General features: G+C 35.8%; 1 protein-coding gene across 8 annotated transcripts; it reads right to left on the bottom strand.

Annotated features, from left to right (window-relative positions):
• Positions 1 to 876: 876 nt before the first annotated feature.
• On the bottom strand, positions 877 to 21613 carry NS1 (Class II aminoacyl-tRNA and biotin synthetases superfamily protein). 8 transcript variants are annotated; one of them, XR_016054704.1, is made up of 15 exons: positions 21123 to 21613; positions 17912 to 17980; positions 16879 to 16989; positions 11496 to 11603; positions 10429 to 10566; positions 9346 to 9426; positions 8477 to 8554; positions 8293 to 8361; positions 8103 to 8170; positions 7806 to 7889; positions 7462 to 7548; positions 4667 to 4762; positions 4110 to 4184; positions 3319 to 3445; positions 877 to 1125 (listed from the first exon to the last, which is right to left on the bottom strand). XR_016054704.1 is itself a non-coding variant. In XM_006826735.4 (15 exons), exons 1-15 carry the CDS (start codon positions 21567 to 21569, stop codon positions 1010 to 1012), a joined length of 1761 nt encoding a protein of 586 aa, XP_006826798.4. In that variant the 5' UTR covers positions 21570 to 21613; the 3' UTR covers positions 877 to 1009. The 8 variants fall into 8 exon arrangements, 6 of the variants coding, with proteins under 6 accessions (XP_006826798.4, XP_088721662.1, XP_088721659.1 ...); XM_006826735.4 differs by having other exon boundaries at positions 8096 to 8170; XM_088865536.1 differs by having other exon boundaries at positions 8096 to 8170; positions 11501 to 11603.
• Between the last annotated feature and the right edge of the window lie 350 nt (positions 21614 to 21963).

The raw sequence follows: 21963 nt of genomic DNA, 5'->3' as shown, positions 1-21963 counted from the left end.
GGTGGATTTGGTAATGATTTTGTTTAGATGGGGATGATGATAGTTTGCAATTCCACGCCAATTGTAATGGAAGTGAGGGACTAGAAGATCTTTGCCCTCAATTGCGCAAAATGAATAAATAAAATAAATAATATAACCTATCAAAAAACAAATGCCCTCTTTGCAAGACAGCCAAGGCCACCAAAGCCATAATTTATCATGCTTGGTTATAAATCACATTTGTGGGACCTAATTTTGCAGAAGACTGATCCTCTTTAATACACGATGGCGTATAGGGTGCTCCCATGGGAGCACATACACATCCCCGTAAAAGGGCTATTTGAATATAGTCTCAATAAAAAATTTGGAGCCTACCTTAAAATCACCACATGAGTATTTTAAAAAAAATAAAAGTTTGAAAGACTTTTTAAACACTTAAATTTAACTGAACGAGAATTAAAAGATCTTAATTCAGTCTTCGGACATTATTATTCTAATTCTTTATTTTTACCCTTCCATGTGGTATCAAGATGCTCTTGTACTGCGATATGTCTCTCCAAGGAAAATTGATATCCCTAAAAGATATTTTCAATTCAATCCTTTTTTTTTTGTCTCCAAACAGAGCAAGCTGCCTACTTGAATTTTAAAAATAAATAAAGATATTGAATTTTGAGTTTTTGAACACTTAAATTTGACCATCCAAAAATTCAAAGATCTCAATTTAGTCTTAGGACACTACTTTCTTCAAGCACATTTATAATCCATAGATCTCCCTTCAGTATCCCAACCATTGTATTCCATTTAATCATGATGAATAAATTTGTTCGATGTTCCACAACAGATGGAAGATCTTCTTAATTTTAAATCACATAATTCACATATTTCTAAAGCACATTATTTCGAAAGCACATTATTATTAGTAGAACTTGACAGATACAGCATGATAGATCGTACAAAATTTTGACCAAAAGTGAGGAGCTCCAATTAAATTTCTATAAAGATAAATAAATAGGAAATGAAACTCTGTGAATCAGAATTCAGCAGAACCTGGTGATCGGGGAAATGGAATTGCATCCCTAATATTATCAATCCCGGTTGCAAATTGTACAAGCCTCTCAAAACCCAACCCAAAACCAGCATGAGGAACTGCAAGACAGCCAAGTGCGATGAAACACATCCATGTCAGATATAGATGTTCGAAGTTCATTATCAATATTTAAGATATAGCAGAATCCCATGAGAAATATGTGATATATTTTTTCTACGTTTCTTATGAAGATCACAATCATTCCCACTCATCAGATGTCAAATTGGATGGCTTGAGGTGAATCACAAAGTCCGAGAATATATTTTTTTGGAACTTTATGTCTATTCAACGACACTCTTACAACCACCTATTTTGAAATTTAAGGGATAATGATATAAAGAAATTTCCATGGCATGCATTGTTTAAGTCAATCAGCATTGAGTACAATACATATTTCCCAGCTCATATGATATAAGGGAGCAAAAAAACAAGGGAAAGGTGTTTTATGTTAGGGTGCAAATCTGAGAAAAGACGTATCTAGGAGGGTTCCATTCTGTTATTTAATGAAATTGATATATCAGTGTGATGCTGAATAATCTTGTGGTCCTGCATGGAGTCATAATTGTGATTGAATGGTCTTCATTCCTTGGTTCAACATCATTGCATCGCACCATGTTTTACTTGAAAACTATTAAAAATTGTTCCCAATATTTCTAAAATGACAGGTGCACAAGTACGAAAATAATGTGCAGCTTATTTTTTTTATATATAGAAGAAGAGAAAAAAAAAAGAACAAAAGAAAGAAAAAATAATAATGCGCAGCTTATTAATCTTTAGGGTACAAAGTTCAGAAACTGGGAAGCTTTATAACTTCCAATGATGAAGATGGCCATGATAAAACTTGAAAACATAGAAAATAATGTTCATTGAAAGCAAGAGCTTCCGATTCATTCAAACCGAGTCCTTCCTAAAACCTATCATTTTAGTCTCACGAACCATCCGATCTTTATCATTTTTTGCAGAAAAACTGAGAAAGTGTATGTTATTCGAGTAGAGCAATGTTGGTGTACTGAACGTCCCAAAAAATGGGTTTCTGATAGCATAGATGGATTAATATGCACAATTGAGCCAAACTCAATTAAATACAACTTATAGTCATGGGAATCCCCGCAATTGATCATACAAAGCTAATGGAAGATGATAATGCAAAGCATTCGAAATTCATGCATTTAGCAACAGGTAAAGCACGTTTTGTCATAAAAAATACAATATTTTTTTTGTCATACAAAAGACAATTTATTATCATGTAAAAGAAATACATGCATTTAAGGGTATTTTGTACCATTTGAGGACCTTTCATAAAAACTATTCTACGTAGAACTTGAATGACAATAAGCACATAATGTTAGAACCAGTGAGTGCTCCAATCCATTTTAAATTGGTCCGACCAGCTATTCATCTGGTCAAACCAGTCCAAGAAAAAGGAAAAAATAAATAAATATTAAAAATAAGTTGGAAAAAACCAGTTGAACCTGTTTGACAGCGGGTTTTGAGCCTTTTTTAACTTTTCCAGTTCAAATATCAGACTAGACCAGTACTAGGTCCACTTTCCAGATCAACCGGCAAGACCAGCCAGCCTGGTTTGGTGGTATTTATAACATGGGCAATCTATCAAAATACAACTAACTTATCAACTACAATATTTTAACCAGTTTCAACTGTTCCAGCTTACGATGATGTGTATTTTGATGCGCTTTTCGAAATTAGATCAACAGAAATGGGTAAAATGTTAAGGAAAAAGTTTATATAAGGTTGCAACCTTAAAATGTAGAAATAAAGATGCACCTCAAAAATCCATCAGAAAAAGGTTGTTTTAATGTTGAAAAAATCTCTAATTGATCATCTCAACATCGAGATGTATGAATATGAAACAAAAAAAATTTTGAGTCCCAGAAATAGAGCATCTTGCAACACATTATCTAAACTGTCTATTTTCAATATCTTCATATGTTTATAAATCTCCTTGATTTTAACCATTTTTGGAGTTTAAAAGTTTACAATTAGATATGAAAATAGATTTTCAGATAATCCTAAGAATATTTTACACCAAAATTACATGTTATGATAAAATTTGGAGGTGCGCCTTAATTGGATTGTTTAAAGTTGCAAACTTATAGAAACCACACCCAAATGTTAAATGGTTCCTCTTAGGTTCACTGTGATCAATCTTCCTTATAAAATTGATAGACATGCATTCTTCTAGGAGCATGGTCCAAGCTATGTTCCAATCTTTAAAGAAAAAGACAGCTAACCTGAACCAAAACGGCGGAGGTCAAGGTACCACCAATAAGTTTCCTTGTTGAGCTCCAATTCATGCAAACGATTTTCAAGAAATTCAAGGCGCTCTTCACGTTGGCTACCGCCAATAAGCTCCCCTACCTGAAAAACGAATTTATGACTGAAACAGAACATATATGCTAAAAGCTAAAAGCTAAAAGCCGATCAGTATAATAGATGAGCATGAGTTACAGTGTTAAAAATGGATTTCCACACCAATAGAGTTTGTAGTCCATCATAATAAGCGCCTAGGGGAGGTAACTTTCCAAATTCTGCATATGTATGTCAGTAATATTGAAGCATCCAATAATATTAATTAACTGTACACCTATGGATCAAAAAGAAAAAAAATAATCTTCCCCAGAGCCCATATTTGGTATAGTGAATTGCTAACTGTTGCACCATAACAGATATGCAAGCTTCATAATCCTAGTGAACTTAGGCATATATCACATTACAGCCTGTCATGTCTGAGCCAATGATGCATCATGTTTAAGGAAACATGGTTCCTTACCCACAAACAAAAAACATGGCTCCTCGTCATCCACAGCATATATTACATACAGACATAACTTTCTAGTTGCTGTGACAGTTATAGATCGAATAATTTTCCATAAAGATTTAAAGAAGTGAATGAAGAAGTTTCACAAATGAATAGAATTTGAACACTCTTTATAATGCAATTAGTAGCATTTTAGATCAATAATTAGATAAAAATTTCAAGGCCTGAGAGCACAAGTAAAGAAACAAAGACTCCTGGGATTACCCGAGGTACCAACAGGTCCATGGCTGCAACTGTCTTTCCATCATCATTTTCCCGCATATAGAAAGCCTTGATATCCTGAAAAGTGCAAAATATGTTTTCATGCATTCAAATATAAATACTGACCAATTTCTATACACACATGCATGGGCATCCACACGGACACACATACAAATACACATACACACACATACACACACACACACACACACACAGACTCTTTTAAGCACATATTAATAAAGCAATGTTTGTCAAAAACTGGATTTACTAGCTAGTTTGGCTACTAGATGAGCAGTCCTAGGCCAATCCAATTCAGCTGTGTGCATCGTCAATCAGATAATCTACCAACTGGATTTATATCACCAATTTCTGGCAGATGTAGATGAGTATTTCCTATATTTTGACTAAGAATAATAGCATAAGACAACTTCTTAAGCTACAACTTCTTAAGCTCATTTTGTATATGACGTGCAACAAATGGGACTGGGCTGCAAACCAACTTGTTGGCCTGATCCAGTTTTAACAACACTTTTGTGATATAAGATCACTTCAAGTCGTACCTTAGGATAGTCCCTAATGATTACAGGAGAACCTCCGACTGCATCTTCAGTTATGTAACGTTCATGCTCACTTTGCAAATCACACCCCCACTTTACCTGTAATGAGAAATGATCATAAGAGTAAAAATGATTGCTTTCATCAACCAAAGGCATTGCTGTCAAATGACATTCAAGTGGCTCAAGCATCTGCATCCACATGCATTCAATATCAACTGTCTATGAGTACCTATCAAAAGGTTAACAGGAAAAATGTAATCCATCGCCATGCAGATAAATGCTTCCCAAACTCAAGGACGCTTGAGTACTTGACTAAAAAGGGGACACATAACTTCAAATGATTGCAGTTCCAGGTCAATCAAGTTCCAAAATTTTATTAATATTCAGTTCGAAATCCAAATTTAAGTAAACTGCCCGTAATGGTTTGGAAATTCTGGCTGGTTTTCCAGAAAAAAAAAACACTAAAGGGAAAGAATTAAAGAAAACCCAAGGGGACAGAACTTACTGAATATTTGCAATTTCTGTTTTCTTTCCATGTTTTAATGGCTTGAATTTTGGCTGAACATGGACAGTTTAAGTGGTTCATCTGTAACATACATTTAGAGCAAAGGGAGAGATTCCCACAAACTCCTTGACATGCCATTTCGCTATCACACACTGAAGGAAACTCCGAATTGTGACCCCTAAAGTTTCAACACATTATAAACTTTGCCGAACACATTACTGTAAGACCTGAATCAAGCGAACTTGAGATTGAGCATCACCTATGAAGAAGGCATATATACACTTCCTTGATGCTCTTGTCAGGGAACATTATTGCTGACTATAACCCCCCATTCTCCAGATAGGTCCATTTAAATTACTCCCTCAATCAGTGATTAAAAGCCTGGACTTGGGCTTGGCTCACCTAGGCCTGCAGTTTGACTAGGGTAAGTCTTTGTGAAATATAGACAGAGGATCTTTGACTTGCGAGACCTAGCCAAACTCAGTGTTTTTTAACTGGATGGGGCAACCTGCCAGATCTAACTAACTCGAGTGAGACCGAGCCTGAGTCACCAATGTTCTAGTCATGCCCTAAATAACATGCCAGAATATGACACAGCGAATGAATGGAGACCATGTGGTAAAAAATCACGTACAATATGTTGAGAGGGTCTGTTGACTCATTTTAACTAGAAATAAAACAGTATCACATCATTGAGAAAAAATTAGTATAGCTCCTAGGATAGCTCCGATGAAAAGTCTCATCCAATACGACAAGACAAAAAACCTTAAGCAGACTCTCCCATAGCACGTCTTCTTCCTGAAAATTACACAACTCACAATAAACCAGTCGAGGCAAGCTTGTTGATAACCTTTTTCTGTCAACCCGAACCCTAGCACTCTTTCTTTGGGAGTGATTCAGAAGTAGGATTTGGACTTGGGATACTAGTATTGCAAATGTCAGGCTTAGACCCTAGGTCTAGGGGTGGACCCGGACCCAAACCCAAAAAAAATTTATGGGACCCATACTTGGAACCGACCAGACCCGATTGGACCTGACCAAAAAATAAAAAACACCTATATATATTTTATATAATTAAATATATACATGTATTATTTAGTACAACTAAAAATATATAGTTATATTTATTTAATTATTATTTAAATTATATATATTAAATACTATTTAAATATTAACACTATTTGGGTTGGGTCCACATGGACCTGGACCCGACCAGCTGGGTCCAATTTTTTACCCATACCCCGCCCCTGATTGGGTCCATTGCCACCCCTACCTAGGCCTCTCTCTTTGGAAAGCCTTATGTCTCCAAAGTCCTGGTCTTTTTTATCTTTTCGAGCTCTCCTATGTTTAGAACCCACAAGGAACATTGAGAATAAAGTTTATATTAGATTCTTTAATGCATTACTTATTAAAGGTCCAACTTCCATAATTTTTTCTGCCAGAATATTTTATTGACTCAATAACAAAAGATTAATAAAAAAAGCCGTAGCATATAGCTCCACTTTCAAATATTGTTTAAAGCCCAGAAAGGAGTCTAACCAGCCCTTCTTAAGACCTATTTTGGGTGACGATCAGACTAAAATTTTCATATTCTGAAAAACAGTTCCAAAAGACACAAGAATTTTTTTTTCCCCCTAAAACATTCTGTTCACCTAAAAATAATTTTCACAGAAGTTCTCCCTTCAAGTTTCTCAATATCCAACTTCAGAAACTCAAACCCTATTTCTTAAAATACCCACCAAGTATTTCTCAATAATCCCTTGGCTGATAAATTTTCCGGTGACTTTGCCGAGTTACAGACTCGAGTACCTAGACCATATAGACGTTAACCCTATGACTCTTAATCATACACTAGATTAATGCATAATAATTGAATTTTATTCTTCTTTATAACTAAATTATAATATCATTTACTTTCTATTTATCTAAAAATTCTCTTATTTCTTTACAAACTATGGATATTCCTGAAAAGTTATGATACCTCATGCTTTGGCTTACCTTGGCTCCCAATGCAGTGCCTCACCTAACTATTTTTTTTGAGAAAAGTGCCTTGCCTAACTATTCACAAGCTCTATATGGGACAAGCTCCAAATTCCATTTCTTTTAGAAAAAGATCAATATTATTTATTATCAACTGCCATATGAGAAAAGGTAGAACCATATCTACAAAGAAATGAAGGTAAATCATAATATTGATGTATATGAAATCATAAATCATATTCTGAGGTTACTTAACAATATTTTTTGATAGATTGGAGTGGAAAAAGAACAAGGATTGAAGATCATGAATTACCGGAAACTCAAATTTCTTGTTTGCTCTTAGAAGCAGTTCAATGGCATCAGTGTATGTCAACTGCACAAAGTCCCTTTCAGCCACATCCTGTCAAAGAAGTAAATAATAATTGGCCCAATGAATAAAAAATGAGTGGAAGAAATTCATGTCAATTAATCACAAGGAAGAAGGTTGCAATAAGTAAAAGAAAACAAAAGGAAAAAAAGAAAACAAAAGGAAAAAAAGAAAACAAAACAAAACAAAACTAGTCATCATGTAGGTAAGCATTGCATGCTCAATAAAGAACCATTTAAAACGAGAAATAACCCATAGGGATCATCATATAAGTTATTCCCTTCACATACACTTAATCGACGGATAATCCCTTTCTCAATCCAAGTATTAAAGAAGTCCATGTCTTCTTTGCAATTCTCAAGAACATATCTTACCTGCAGCATGAAAATTCAGAATAAGTTAAAAGCCCCAAACCATTTCAGGGCTTTCATAATTAGAAGAGAGCAAGTAAATCCAGTTTCCTTTTAATTGGGTAGTCAAGTAAATTTGAGTTTCTGTTTTTAAAAAAGTACAGCTGTTTTCTGTTATAAAACTTAATAATTAATCACAAGGTAGATAGCAGATATGAACAGTGACCTACTACATACTGGAGAAAGGCAGTTGCACAGGCCATGTCATCGTCAAGATCAGCAAAAGCAAGTTCAGGTTCGATCATCTGTATTACGAACAAAGAGTTATCATGGATCCGTAACATAAGAACACCTGAAAACGACAAAATGAAGCTAAAATCACATATTTTAGGAAATTGTACGCAACAAATCAAATAAGTAATAATACCCAGAACTCAGCTAAATGCCTTGACGTGTTGGAATTTTCTGCTCGAAAAGTTGGACCAAAAGTGTATACCTGAATATCCGTAAGACCAATCAGGTGTGAAATAATGACAAATTGATAAGAAGCACAGGGCTATAAGAGCAGATAGGCTACAATAAGAGGAAAGGAGGTGAAAGAAAATGTCTACATCAGAAAGGGCAGTTGCATATGTTTCCGCGTTCAGTTGTCCAGAAACTGTCAAGAAGGCAGGTCTTCCAAAGAAATCCTAACAATAGAAGAATGGAGTATGAATACTTTGTCATTCAAAAGATGAAAACGGTCGAGCAAGCCTAGTGTGACATTGTTCCAACTCCAGTGTATAAATTCATGGAATAGCATCTGATTGGTAAAAATTGTAAACTTTAAAGAGGTGTACTATGATTACATCAAAGGCATCCATCTAGCTTGGAGTTATCATCGCACTAATTCTGCAGATCAAATGGAAAGGAGCCCATCTGCTCAAGTCCCAAGCACATGCCTTAGCCAGGACTACCAAAATAATGATACGTCTCATTGTACTTGATCCAGCAGATTGAAATCAAGCAGATGCCATAAAACCGGCAATTATTAAGACAATGAATATTCTAAGGCTTCTGGCCCTTGATTAAGAACCTGACAATGTTTATTTAACTGGTTTTTCTTTCTACATGCATTTATTTCACTGTTAACATTCACAAACAGCTGTTCATCATATTTGGCCATCATATTATAAGTAATGTAGTTAAGAAGAATAAGCAGATTCAGCGACGTATGAATGAGCAGCTTCATTTACTCAACTGCTTGGTTAATTATGACAAATTACACTAGCAATAGTATTCAGTATTACGCACATGCCTCCCTTGCAAAAATATTTTAGTATTAATGTTTAGATTTCAATAATTTCAACCGAAACTTTTAGTAAAGAGCTACATGTGCGTTCAAGTAGATGAGATTGGTGAACAAAATTCCAAGCCTCTAATACTTGCGGGTTTGTAGAAAGAAAGTACCAAGAAAATAAATGAAAGTCTAAAGGCATACCTGGGACCAATCAACTAAGCCATCCTTTGTACTTGGTATGTCACTGACTCCTGAATTATGTCCCTCTCGAGAGCTGGGAAACTATGATATGAACAAAAACAAGAAGCCAATATTAACGTACTAGAATTGATTATTACTTCAAGACTGAATTTCAAGAAAATATTAAAAAACATTAGAAAATACAAACTTTACTAAAGTCTAAACATCAGATATGCATCAATTTGACACCAATACTGAATTGTGCCACTGTCAAATTCATACTTAACGGATAGAAGCAAACATCACTGAATGATGAGACATGGGCCTAATAAACTACTTAGAACTGTGAAACCCTGCAAGTCTGATGTAGTTTCATAGCCCTCTTTGGTGAGCTTCTTATGGTCCTCCATTCTCTCTCTAGATCCTCAACTTTGCACCCCTTAAACCTCAATCTGGTTAATCCTTATTAGCAAATCCTCATCATGATTGACTCTTCTACCACCACCGTCACTTCTCAAAAAATTCCATTATTTCTCTCCCTCAAGATTACACACAAGATCATCAATGGCACAGGCTTGAACAATACATGACAAATCCTAAAAGGGGCCCCTACAAGCAAATTTGCATGAAGCCATGAACCAATCAATATCCACTTCTCCTCATTTCTAAACGTTGTAGATAAGTTGAAAACTAAGAGGTCCCAATGTAAGACAACTATAAGCGAAGGTTTAGTTGTGACAACCAACCAATTCCTCCCACCTGTGACTTAGGACCTCCCAAACCAACCTATTGGGAAGGTTAATTTTCATGAATTCATATTTAGTCGTATGGAAGGATGACATCAGAATAAGGACACCAAGGTTGTCTGTAAAAATCTGTGCCTTTAATAATTTTTTTTTTGTAAGTGCAAAGTTAATGGCAGCCGTCACAAAGATATCAAGGTGGCATCTCAAAGATGTGTCCAGTCCAATCCATAAACAAACTATCAAGGATCACATCACTGTTGGCTAGTGCATTTGTACCGACATTTGCATCATGATAAACATGACAAACGATATATAACCAGAGCTCCATACAAGTAGAGAAATACATTAATAGACGTACCAATGTCGTCACACAGAACTGCTCACCAGCACCTTCACAATCTGAAGCAGTAATAATTGGACTAGCAATCCAAACAAATCCATTTTCTTGGAAAAACTTATGAGTAGCATATGCCAAGGCATTCCTTACTCTCATAACCTACAGTGCCAATGCAAATTATCAACCATCTAAATTAACATCAGATAAAATAGATTACCAGTCTCTGACAAAATAATCTTTTTACGGGGTCAAAACCCCTTACAAAGTCATTAATGAGGCCAAAATATCCCAATTTGCACTAGAGTTAGGGGTGGCAACAGGTCGGGTCGATATGGGACCCGGACCCAAATTCACAGGACTTGGACCCATTCGGATCCAACCCAAAAATTAAAATATCTACATATTTAATGATATTTAAATATATTTCATATATTGGGAACCAAAAAATATTACCGGAATTGAACCTGGACCCAATCCTGAATAGTGTTCAGGTCCAAGATTTGGACCAGGTCCGATTTTTTACCCATACCCGGACCCAAATCGGGTCTACCCCTTGGGTCCCGGGTCGGGCCCATGTACATCACCCCTAACTAGAGTGTTGTCAACTTTTCAAATTCTTTCACTAAGGTACCTCCTCAAAAAAGTATCTTTAAAAATGCCCAAACTGCCCTTGTTCAGGATTGGAAACCATGAACAAGAAGAGGTATTTTAATAATTTGGCCTACCAAAAGGACCTAACCAAGCGACGGGAGTACCCTACTTGTTCAGGGTGGGTCAAATTACTGAAATGCCCATGCTTGGTCATGGTTTCCAACCCTAAACAGGGGCAATTTGGGTATTTTTTAAGATATTTTTTGTGGTACCCGAGTGAACCTTTAATGTTAATTGGAATCTTTTGACCTCCTTTTAATGACTTTGTATGTGTTCTTGACAATAATTTTCAATAAATTATTGGCCAATAGAAGCCTAAATAACATCGTTCAATTAAAGTACCAAAGTATAGCGAAGAGTGCCCTTAGCAATCAAGACTTCGAAGCACCTAAAATTCAAAATCAAAGCTATTATTTATAATTTAACTAGAAGCATACTGCACCGAATGTGTTTGTCCGAGGACGAAGATGGGCTATGGTTCTTAGATATTCTTTGCTTGCCCTCTTTTTTTGGATAGGAAAGGATATAGGATCACATTGCCCAACCTATGGAAGAAGAAAATTGTCAATGGCCAATCCTATCTAGTATGAACAGCGTAAACAAAGTCTATGAAAGGAACAAACATATGATTGAAAAGGAACACAGGGTATATTCAAGTATCCAAAACGGAATTGAAATAGTGTATAGTAGGCTACAAATTAGAGAGGAATAACAACTGAAAGACAACAGATTAGAGATTATTAACCATGCGAGTTCAATATCCATTATCCAATCCAATATAACATTAGTGATTACAATTACAATCAACCCTCATCCCAAACACACCATCCTTGAGGTTGACATTTTTTTTCTACTAACTCAACATCATTAGAGCCTTTTCTCAACTATTTGTTGTCGGCTATACAAATAGTGGTATGCATTCAAGATTCATGAAAAGTTTTGGCAAAGTTTTACGTTGGCAGCCTACCTAGCACAACCCACCTCCTTTACCTGAGCTTGAGATGATTTTAGGGAAAGTTTAAGGTCCTCACCCTTCTTAGACCCTTTTTTTTGTGGAAAATATCTCCTTATCCCCTATTATTAACTTCCATATCTTATGAGACCCAAGAATTAAAAATATTACTTGTGAGCAAAAGGTCTCCATCTTTGCTATCTTACAACCTCCTGGATCCCTTTGACCATAAAGTTTTGACCCAAACAAACACTAAAATGATATCATATTCAAACTCCATCTCTCTCTCTCTCTAAAACTCCATCTCTCTCTCTTTGCTTCTCTAAGAGTTTACCAGCCAAGGGTTTAGCTTGAGCTTGAACACGAGCACACCTTCTTATGTGAGAGAGAGAGATGGAATTTTTGAGAGAGAGAGATGGAGTTTGGGTTTTAGAGAGAGATGGAGTTTTAGAGAGACAAAGATGGAGTTTGAATTTTAGGGAGAGAGATGGAGTTTTGAGAGAGAGAGAGACAATGATATGAGAGTAAGAGATAGAGTTTGGGTTTTAGAAAGATGGAGTTTTGAGATAGAGAGAGAATGATGTGAGAGATATGGAGTTTTAGAGAGAGAGATATATATATATATATAGAGTCATTTCATAAGTTGATGAGGTCAATAATACATGGTCAAAAGGGTTTAGGGGGTTAGAAGATAGAAAAGATGGAGTCTTTTTGCTTGAAAATAATATTTTCAATTCTTGGGTCTAATGAGATATTGAAGTTAAAAATAGGGGATAATAGGATATTTTCCCTTTTTTTTTCTACTAACTGAAAAATATAAATATGGAAAAGAAGTCCAGTAGAGAAAAGACCAACAAAACTTATAAATAACACGTGTATCAGAAAAATTAATGTTCAAACATAAAGAATGCAATAGAATATACTCAATGCAATAGAATATACTCAAGACAACTGGCCTCTCTACAATAGTGCTAATATCATGGACTAGGCAACTAACCTCACAAAAAAAGGGCTAGACAATTGCACCAACAAGAAATGGATATTAAATCAAGAACCATCTTGCCACAGCCAAGCAATACAACTTGAGCATGCCACATGCTAAAAATAGCCAACTTCACTAAATTATCAAGGACAACATCTGTCCCTCTTCAAGTCTATGATGTCAACCAACGTCAGCATCTGTCCTCACGTTACAAGCTACGACACCTTCTCGGCTGGACTTTTGTTAATGCTCTGTCCCCTGGAAAGGGTACCTTTTGGGAATCTGTTGGACTAAGATCATTCTCTTCTCTGGTTGTATATCTCTTTTTTCTACTTCTTACCTCTCCCTCTATCTCTATTTCTTCCTTCCTTCTCTTATTACTTTTGTTTGTCTGAGCACCCAACTTGTGGGAGTGTAGTCTTTAGGTTATAGCCAAATGTTTTTTTTTACCTTATAATTACAAAAAGTCAACCTTTATCAAAAAAAACAAAACTATAATTGCATTGCTTGCTGGCTATAAATAAAGAGATCTCTACTTTAAAGAATATGTATAGTCATATACTATATATTCTCTTAAGGTTAGGAGCAATAACCCCAAAATGTTGGTATCGAGATCCTAAAAGGTTGGGATTGAGATCTTTGAAAGGTTAGAATCGAGATCCATAACATTTAGGGGTCTGTATCTCCTTATTCCGGATGGATGGCCAAAACGGACAACACTCCCAACCATAGGAATCTTCTAGCCATTCACGATCCCCTTGCTCGTAATCCCTATCTTGCTCCCGATTCACTCCCAATCGCAAGCCAAGTCATAAAGCACTGGTTAGAAAAAGCCACATGAGGGCCCCACACACCATTGATATGAAGTAGAAATTCAGCAAACAAATGCTTCATACCATTCTTTGGTAAGTCCCACCTTCACCCAAGAACGAGGGGCCACCACTACACAATAAAACTTTCATGGACACCATTTCTTAGAAAGAGCCACCTTTCATCAAACCACCGAAGGCACATCATCACACAAGAAACTCTGAACCTAAAGATGTTGAAAATAAAACATTTCTCAAAAAAAACAGAGCTAGACTAGACCATCACAACACACCAGCAAGCTATTCTCAATCCCCGTGCATCTCTGATCAAATTTCTCTACTATAAGATAGTTCTATTAGTTACAATATCTTGTATATTGTTGGGGTTTGTGGCTTTTAAAGGCCGTGAGAGAATGTAATTAACATTTATAATGGATTATACGTTTCGGTTGGAGTTTGTGTAATGTTTTGAGTAACCAAGGAATAAGCGGTCTATAGCCCGAGTCATGTCCAAAACCCTTGCCCTTGGGCATGTGGCACTACCGAAAAGGGTTTAAAGAGGATCATCCCTTGTTGAGGTGGAAGAGATGCCCATGGATGGATTGTAGGCTAGGACAGCATTGTGGTCTCTTGTGTGGATGCGGGCCTGTGAAAACGATGTCTAAATGCTCAACAAACTTCCACACACAACCGCACTACTGGGAAGCAAACCTAAATGGGAATACGTGTATGTACACACAGAGAGTCCCTATTTGCACTGTAGTGAAATGTGATTAGCTTGTTCTTAAAGGGTAAAATTGAAATCCACATCCCCAGATCATGGTTCTATTGTTTATTGGTCAGCTTTGACGAACCAATCATGAGCTCTTGCATGAGACTATGGGTCATGGGTTTCTTTGGGTTGGTTTGAGAAGATAGTTGTGGATCATGGTCACTGGCTCGAGTGCAGTTCCCTTCTAGCTACTTATTCTAACCCATTGGGACTAGTCCACTTCTACATATTTTACTTTCAATATTAGAAATATTATTATGAATTTTGAAAAAAATTAAGAAATTTTAAAATTAATTTCTACTGTAAATTTCTTATAAAAGGGTATTTCTAAAATTATTATAGTGTGTAGGGACACATGTGGGGCCCTTGGATCTAGCCCCACGTGTGCCACACCCCATGGGTGGGGCGTGAAACCCATGGGGCCCACAAGTCACCCATAGGGGTGGCACACCCCTCTATTTTCTTGTTTTGGAACTTTTGTTTGAATTAAAATATGTTTTTAAGTTACATATTTTAAAATAAAAGATTATGTGCGTAATGTGCCTATTTTGTGGGACTTATTTTGAGATGGATTTGACCAAAATATTTTATTTTGACTCTTACAATTTTAAAGAGATAAATTAGGAAGCTCTAGAAGGTTTTTAGATTGGTCTAGCCCTAATTAGACTAGAGGTGGATATGGGTCAAATATTAAGGGATAAAATTTCTAATATTCCTCCCTAAATCATAATGGCTAATTTATGGAATGGATGGTTGAGATTTATTTTATCTCGCCCCACAAATTTCCTAAAATTCTTATCAATCGAAATGAGTCATAATTTGATAGGCATACCTAGGGGAGTCTTGAGGCCTATACAAGGCGGTGAATCCCCCTTCTCATTCTACACATTTTTCTTAGCCTCTCTCTCTCCTAACACTCTTCTCCACACCCAACTCTTTCTCTCTCTAGCCTCTCTCCCTCCTCTTTCTCTCTCGAGGTCAAATGCCACCTTATAAAGTTCAAAGGGGTGGCACACAATACTCTGATTGAGGTTAAGAGTGAGAGGCATGCCCAGCCTAGAAACGGGAGGAGCCTTTGAGGCATGCCCTAATTTGTTCCCAAGGGGTTCTAATACATGCTCTCCAAATCCCTAGTTTAAGAGCTATTGCTTAAGGAAGCTTGCTGGTTCTGAAAATTCAATAAGACCCATAGGATCGAAGTGTGTCATTGGTCAGGAAATCAAGTGTGGGGTGTACTAAGTCCTATAGTCCAATAAATTTTCTGGCTATTTAGTTTTATGTTTCAGTCATATTTGCATGTTTATTCTGAATTTCCAGGAACATTACTCGTACCTAATTGTTAATGAAAACTTGGTTTTTATTCTTGGATTGTGTTTACTAAATCCAACTATAAAAAGAAAGATCCTAGGTTGTATTTAGGGTCTTAATTTCTATTTACAGCAGTGTATTGTGACAATTCTATCAGATTTAATAATAAAGAAAAGGAGAAAATTTTTTATTTTATAGTCTTGAATTTTATATAGCCACATCTATTATATATTGCCTTGCTCTCTTCAGTTAGGGAGAGCTTTTCAGTATTTTCTTGTTTCATATGATCACCAACTACGCATATAACCACAGAAAACAGAGGTATCCTATGGTTTAACAACATGAAATTGCACACATATATATATATATATAGGACAAGGTTTCTATGCAGCCAGCCCGCATATTGTAGAAATGCGGGCTTGGCAATAAATATATTTCTTAAATATAATTTGATCCTAATTTTTAGAGAATATATAATCTTTAACATGGAGATCATGAATATGAAAAAAAAAATTGAAAACTAGAAATAATAATTATATTAAAAACATTTGGACCGTTAGTTTCACTTGTTTTTAGATGGGCCACCTATTGGCATCTATCTTTAAGATGGATGCTTTATACCTCTAGAGCGCATATTGTAGAAATGTGGTCCAGCCTGCATGAAAAATGCCATTACAATGTCATGTAGAAATGTCACCTAACATAATCCATTCAATCTAGAGAGTATGAAAGCAGTCATTGATAAACATAGGTTAAACTGTAAAATGTTAGCAATATGGAAGGTATGCAAATATCATTTGATTTGCAGGTAGATTCCGATAACAACATGCAACCAATACCAAAGCATGTTGCTGAGAAGCAAATATCAAAGAGAAAACGGGCATTCAGCAAAGTTAAGTCACTTTTATGGAAATGGCAAGTTGTAATTCAATGATGGCTTATCATAACTGTAAAACAGAATTACTCCTAAATGAAACATGCAAGAGTTTATTCTCACAATAATGAGTTTCTCTATTTGCAGTTCCACTTTCTGCTTCGATCCTTGACTCTTTACCAGTATCCCCTCTATACATACAGATGCACCAGTATTGACCGAGCCAGATAAGACCTAGCACCAAACAAGGAAATTTTGTACATCAAGGAAATTTATCTGAAACTTCAGGTAGGTGGAGCCTTAAAAGCAAAAAGTATAATATCCATACAGCTCAACTGCATAGAGGACAAACAAGAACATCAATATAAAGATCACTCAATTACATTCTAGTCTACATGGGACAAAACAACAAACGGTAATTTATATGTCAGATCAAAGAAAAGTTCAATCCCCACAAAATTTAGCAACATCCACATTGAAACTAGAAACTTGACACTAACATTATCCCGTTTAATGATATAATTTTACAGCATACACGCTAAAATACAAGTGCAAAACCCTGATGTCGTCCCAAGGTATATGTTGTATGAACAACAGCTCCAGGACTGGATACTGGAAACATCCCTGCTAAGAGCAATGCTCTTCTTCACTTTTTTTAATTGGCATTCTAGGTTTTTATGTAATACATTCCAGTAACAGTATTCTAATGGTGGGGTGGGATGGCTACAGAATCCAAGGTTGTATTCGTTGTCTGAGTCTGATTTCTTGTCCACTTTAACTTAGGCTTTAGTTTAGTAAAAAATTTATTAACTATTAAGAGAGAAAAATGAGGGGAAAAAAAAGATCTTAATATAACTCAGATCTCATATGTGGTTTTGACAGCAAGAAATCTGGAGACTTAAGCAACAGCTGTTACCAGACTTAATCTCTCTGTAATAAGACACGGATCTCTATTTCTTCCAACAAAACCACATGTACCTCAGAATCCTGAACACAGTTAGCCATCCCAATCTATCATTCTTGTTTATCAAACCCTACACATTCCTTTCCATGCCAATGTTACTACTACAATATTCCACTTTCAGAAAAATGTGTACAAGAAAGATGTATGATCATTTATCTTGAGAAAAAGGAACCATCTGCATAAAAATCATACCTGATCATAACCTTCTGCATCATCGTTCATAACACACTGCATGTTGGAAAGACATGATCCATCATTAACCTGAATTTTCACAGAAAAGAAGCAACGTCATCCCAATTACGTTTTTAACCAACTAAAACCATACATGTTCAAAGATTAACAAAAATGAGGCAATAGCTTTTTTTCCTCTAAAAAAAAAATTAAATAACCAAGATAAATTTCCCATACCCACTTAACCTGCTATAAGCTTTATCATGGTAAAGAGCAAATGAGGAAAAATGTTCAAATTTGCTTATCTACTGCTTCCAAAATTCAAACATGATTCAAAAAATGAATAAACCCTTTTGATTTTGAATGTGATTTTAGGAGGGATTTGGAAATGACATAAATACCCTTTTTAAAACACATGAACAAATTTATAATCAGAAGTCATTTGTGAATATTTAAGAGTCGTTTACAGTCAAAGGTTTGGGACAGAATGCTAGTGTGGCTCCAATAAGTGATAAGACGAGGGAAAGTTGACTTAGGTGGTCTATAAATGTGCAGCATCGACCTAAAACATCAGTTAGAAGGGGCGACTTGGTTCAAGTGAAAGGCTCTAAAAGGGCAAGGGGAAAGCCTAAAAGGACATAGATGGAAGTAGTGAGAAGAGATATGGTGACTTATGATCTGACCGAGTGTATGGCCCTTGATAGAGTGGAATGGCAGAACAGGATTCATGTAGCTGAGCCCAAATAGTTCGGATAAAGTTCATATGATGATGGTGAAATTCAAAGTACCATTTACCATTATAACTCATATATATGGCTGGTCCCAAGCCCGGAGAAAGGAGGAGAGCTGTGTTAGGTACTTTTTCCACATCTATTTCGTGAATCCTGATGATGATGATATATATGCGTATACATATAGATATATAGGGTGTGGTTTCTATAAGGTTGCAACCTTAAACAATCCAATTAAGGCATACCTCCAAATTTTATCATAACAAATTCTTAGGATTATCTAAAAATCTATTTTTATATCTAATTATAAAATTTTAAACTTCAAAAATAGTTAAAATTAAATAAATCTATAAATAAATGAAAATCTTGAAAATGGACGGTCTAGATAATATGTTGCAAGATGCACTATTTCTGAGACTCAATCTTTGTTTTTATTTTTTTATTTATTCATACATCTTGATGTTGAGATGATCAATTAGAGGGTTTTTCAACATTAAAACAACCTTTTTCTGATGGATTTTTGAGGTGCATCTGTAATTCTACATTTTAAGGTTGCAACCTTATATAAACTTTTTCCATATAATATATATATATATATATATATATATATATATATATATATATATATATTAATTTTTGGTAAATATCATTTTCATAGGTAATTTAATCAGCAAGTAAGGGTATATTAAATATTTTACAAAAATATAATGGTACTTTAGAAGTAAGTGTCCTCACACTTTATTAGTACAATATCCTTTAGCAAAAGTTTCAATGGTGCCCTTACAAACATGACAAAAGTAACCATTGTCTTTTACTAACAGTTGCACAAGTACCTTTACTTATTTTGATCAATTTTTTTATTTGAAATGTTTTCTTTTTAATTTTTATTGGGGGCACCCTGTTTTGATCTAGGGACACCCCAAATTTCATGCAAAATAATTTCTAAGAAATAAAAATAAAGTAAACATGGATTGTCCAATGGCCCAAGTTTAATATTAAGCCATTTGGCATACAAGATAAGGTATGCCATGGCATATCTCATCTTTTTCCACATGGCTGTGTTTATGTGTGTGTGTGTGTGTTCGTGTGAATGTATCCCCACAAAATGTTGCTAAGATCTGCTGAAAGTGAAAGTACAGAGTCAATGGTACTAGGCACTAGTAGTCCTATAATTTTGTTTTTACTTTTTTGAATAGCCAATTCGAGCAGGCTATTACAAGAACTGCAATTACTCAACTTAAGATCAATGAAGAACGCTATAAGAAATGCATCCCCATTGTCTCATGGGATGCACTAAAATCCACATCATCAACACGTAGTAAACCTGACTATATGAATCATGTTTGAAAGTGAAAGATCACGTTTCATTGGACAATTATAAAATGATATTACCGTTAAGAAAGTATCCCCGACTGAGAACCAAATATGAAGGTGTTTCCCAAAGATGGATGGTGGGAAATACTACTCTTCACTCATCCACCAAAACAAGGTTCAACTTCTTGCCTTGGGCTCGGGCAAGTCCACTAGGACCCGCTGAATAGTAAGTGCCCAAAAAGGGCTAAAAAAAATAAAAAATAAAAAATTTCATTAAACATAACAAACAGTAAAAAGAAAATTAAACTATAAACAATATTAGTTAGAAATTCAAAAAAGTTGGAAAAAAGTGTCCAAAATATGGAATTTGCAAAAGATTGAGTTATGTCCGGAAACAATTCAAAAAAATCCTAAAAAAAAAGGGAAAACAGTAAAGTAACTCACACATCTTTAAAAAAAATAAAAATAAAATAAAATTATATTTAACATTGATTAGTAAAAAATATAATTTATATATTTTAAATTTTTTATACAACCAAGTTTTTACCACGTAACTCAGCTTGGCAAGCTGCCCTGCAGAGTCGACTCGGACAAATTCCAAACCATGCACCAAAAGCCATCATTTGAAGTAAATCACCTTCCTTTGGGGCTTCTTATAATCTAGAGATTTATAATGGTTACAATATATACGTAGATATCAAATGTTGTGATCCCACAACTCATCAAATAATCCCAGTAAGAAAACCCAAATGAGGGCATATGCAAATTCAAATAGAGGATATGGCTTGCAGCAAGAGTGTGAATCAACCATCAAACATATTAGCAACTTAATGCCACAACAATCATCAAAGTTTGCTCTAAAACAGAAATTCAGCATGATTTTGCTCTAAACATGAATGTAACAAAAACAAATACCAAGTCCCATGACCCCATGATCTCAAGAGACCACAATGCCTCAACAATCATTATCAAATTGTGAAACAAGGACTTGAATCCATAAATTCTTCCACGGTCTTGACCTAAAGTCCTCAAATTTCCCACACCAAATGACTCCTCGATTTCAAATGACCATAGTTCGAGAACATCTACCATCAATTTTAACGAAAAAATCGTCATCAATCAAGAATTTTCTCCAAATAATAAAAAATTAGAGCAAAACCAAAAACAAAACATAAGCAAATCCAGACCTCGATGAAAGTGATGGAGCTCTGAACTCTACAAGTGCGCACCCATCCCCGAACAACCAGATTTTGCCCTAATCGATCCAAACCCTCATCATGCCCGCCCTTTATCTCTGCAATCTTCAACCTCTTTCTAAACTCACGAACCTTCTCTCCGCTCTCACTCATCTTCAACGCCAACTCTCCCGTTGAAGTGCTACTGCAACGACAGAGCCTTGATGGCGAAGGAAAAGATAATGGACGAGCTGAAGAGGACATAGAAGGAGAAGGAGGAGAGAGAAGAGAGGAACAGGTATGGAAAGAGAGTAGAGCTCTAAGACGAAAGAGGCCATATCTAGGGTTTCGAAGACAGAGAAAGTGAATGAAACTCGATGAAGAGAGAGAACAGAGGCGAGTTGCAGAGGAAGCGGGGGTTGCCATGGCGGCAGCAGCGAGAGCTAAGGCCCCCGCCATTTTGGTGAGCAAGAGGCTCTCTGTTATCGTCTCACTGTTTAGCCTCTCCAGCATGCCCCTATCGTCCCCTTTTGAGTGAACGGTTTAGATACGCGAATGTCGTCGTCTTGCAGGGACCAATGTGTGCCTCTGGTCCTACGGCTAAAAACACTTTAAGTAGTCCATATTGGCTCTTTTGTTTATGGAAATTAACCATTTGCGACCCCATTCCCCTCTCAAGTTACATGGTTACATGCTATGGCCTCTCCCAGAGCTTTCAATTCCCAAACATTCGTCACTTTATCACTAATTTTTAGTTTCCACACCACATATTTTTCTAAGGAAAATTGTTTCATGGAGCAGGGACGGTATTTTTACATTTGTGGTCCCCCAGGTATAAAGCATCCCATGCAAA

The sequence above is a fragment of the Amborella trichopoda genome, chromosome 4 (assembly GCF_054954075.1).
Source record: "Amborella trichopoda isolate Santa Cruz 75 chromosome 4, AtrichopodaSantaCruz75HAP2 v2.0, whole genome shotgun sequence".
Classification (NCBI taxonomy): domain Eukaryota; kingdom Viridiplantae; phylum Streptophyta; class Magnoliopsida; order Amborellales; family Amborellaceae; genus Amborella; species Amborella trichopoda.
The sequence above is the reverse complement of the archived record's forward strand: the minus strand, read 5'-3'. Positions and strand labels throughout refer to the sequence as shown.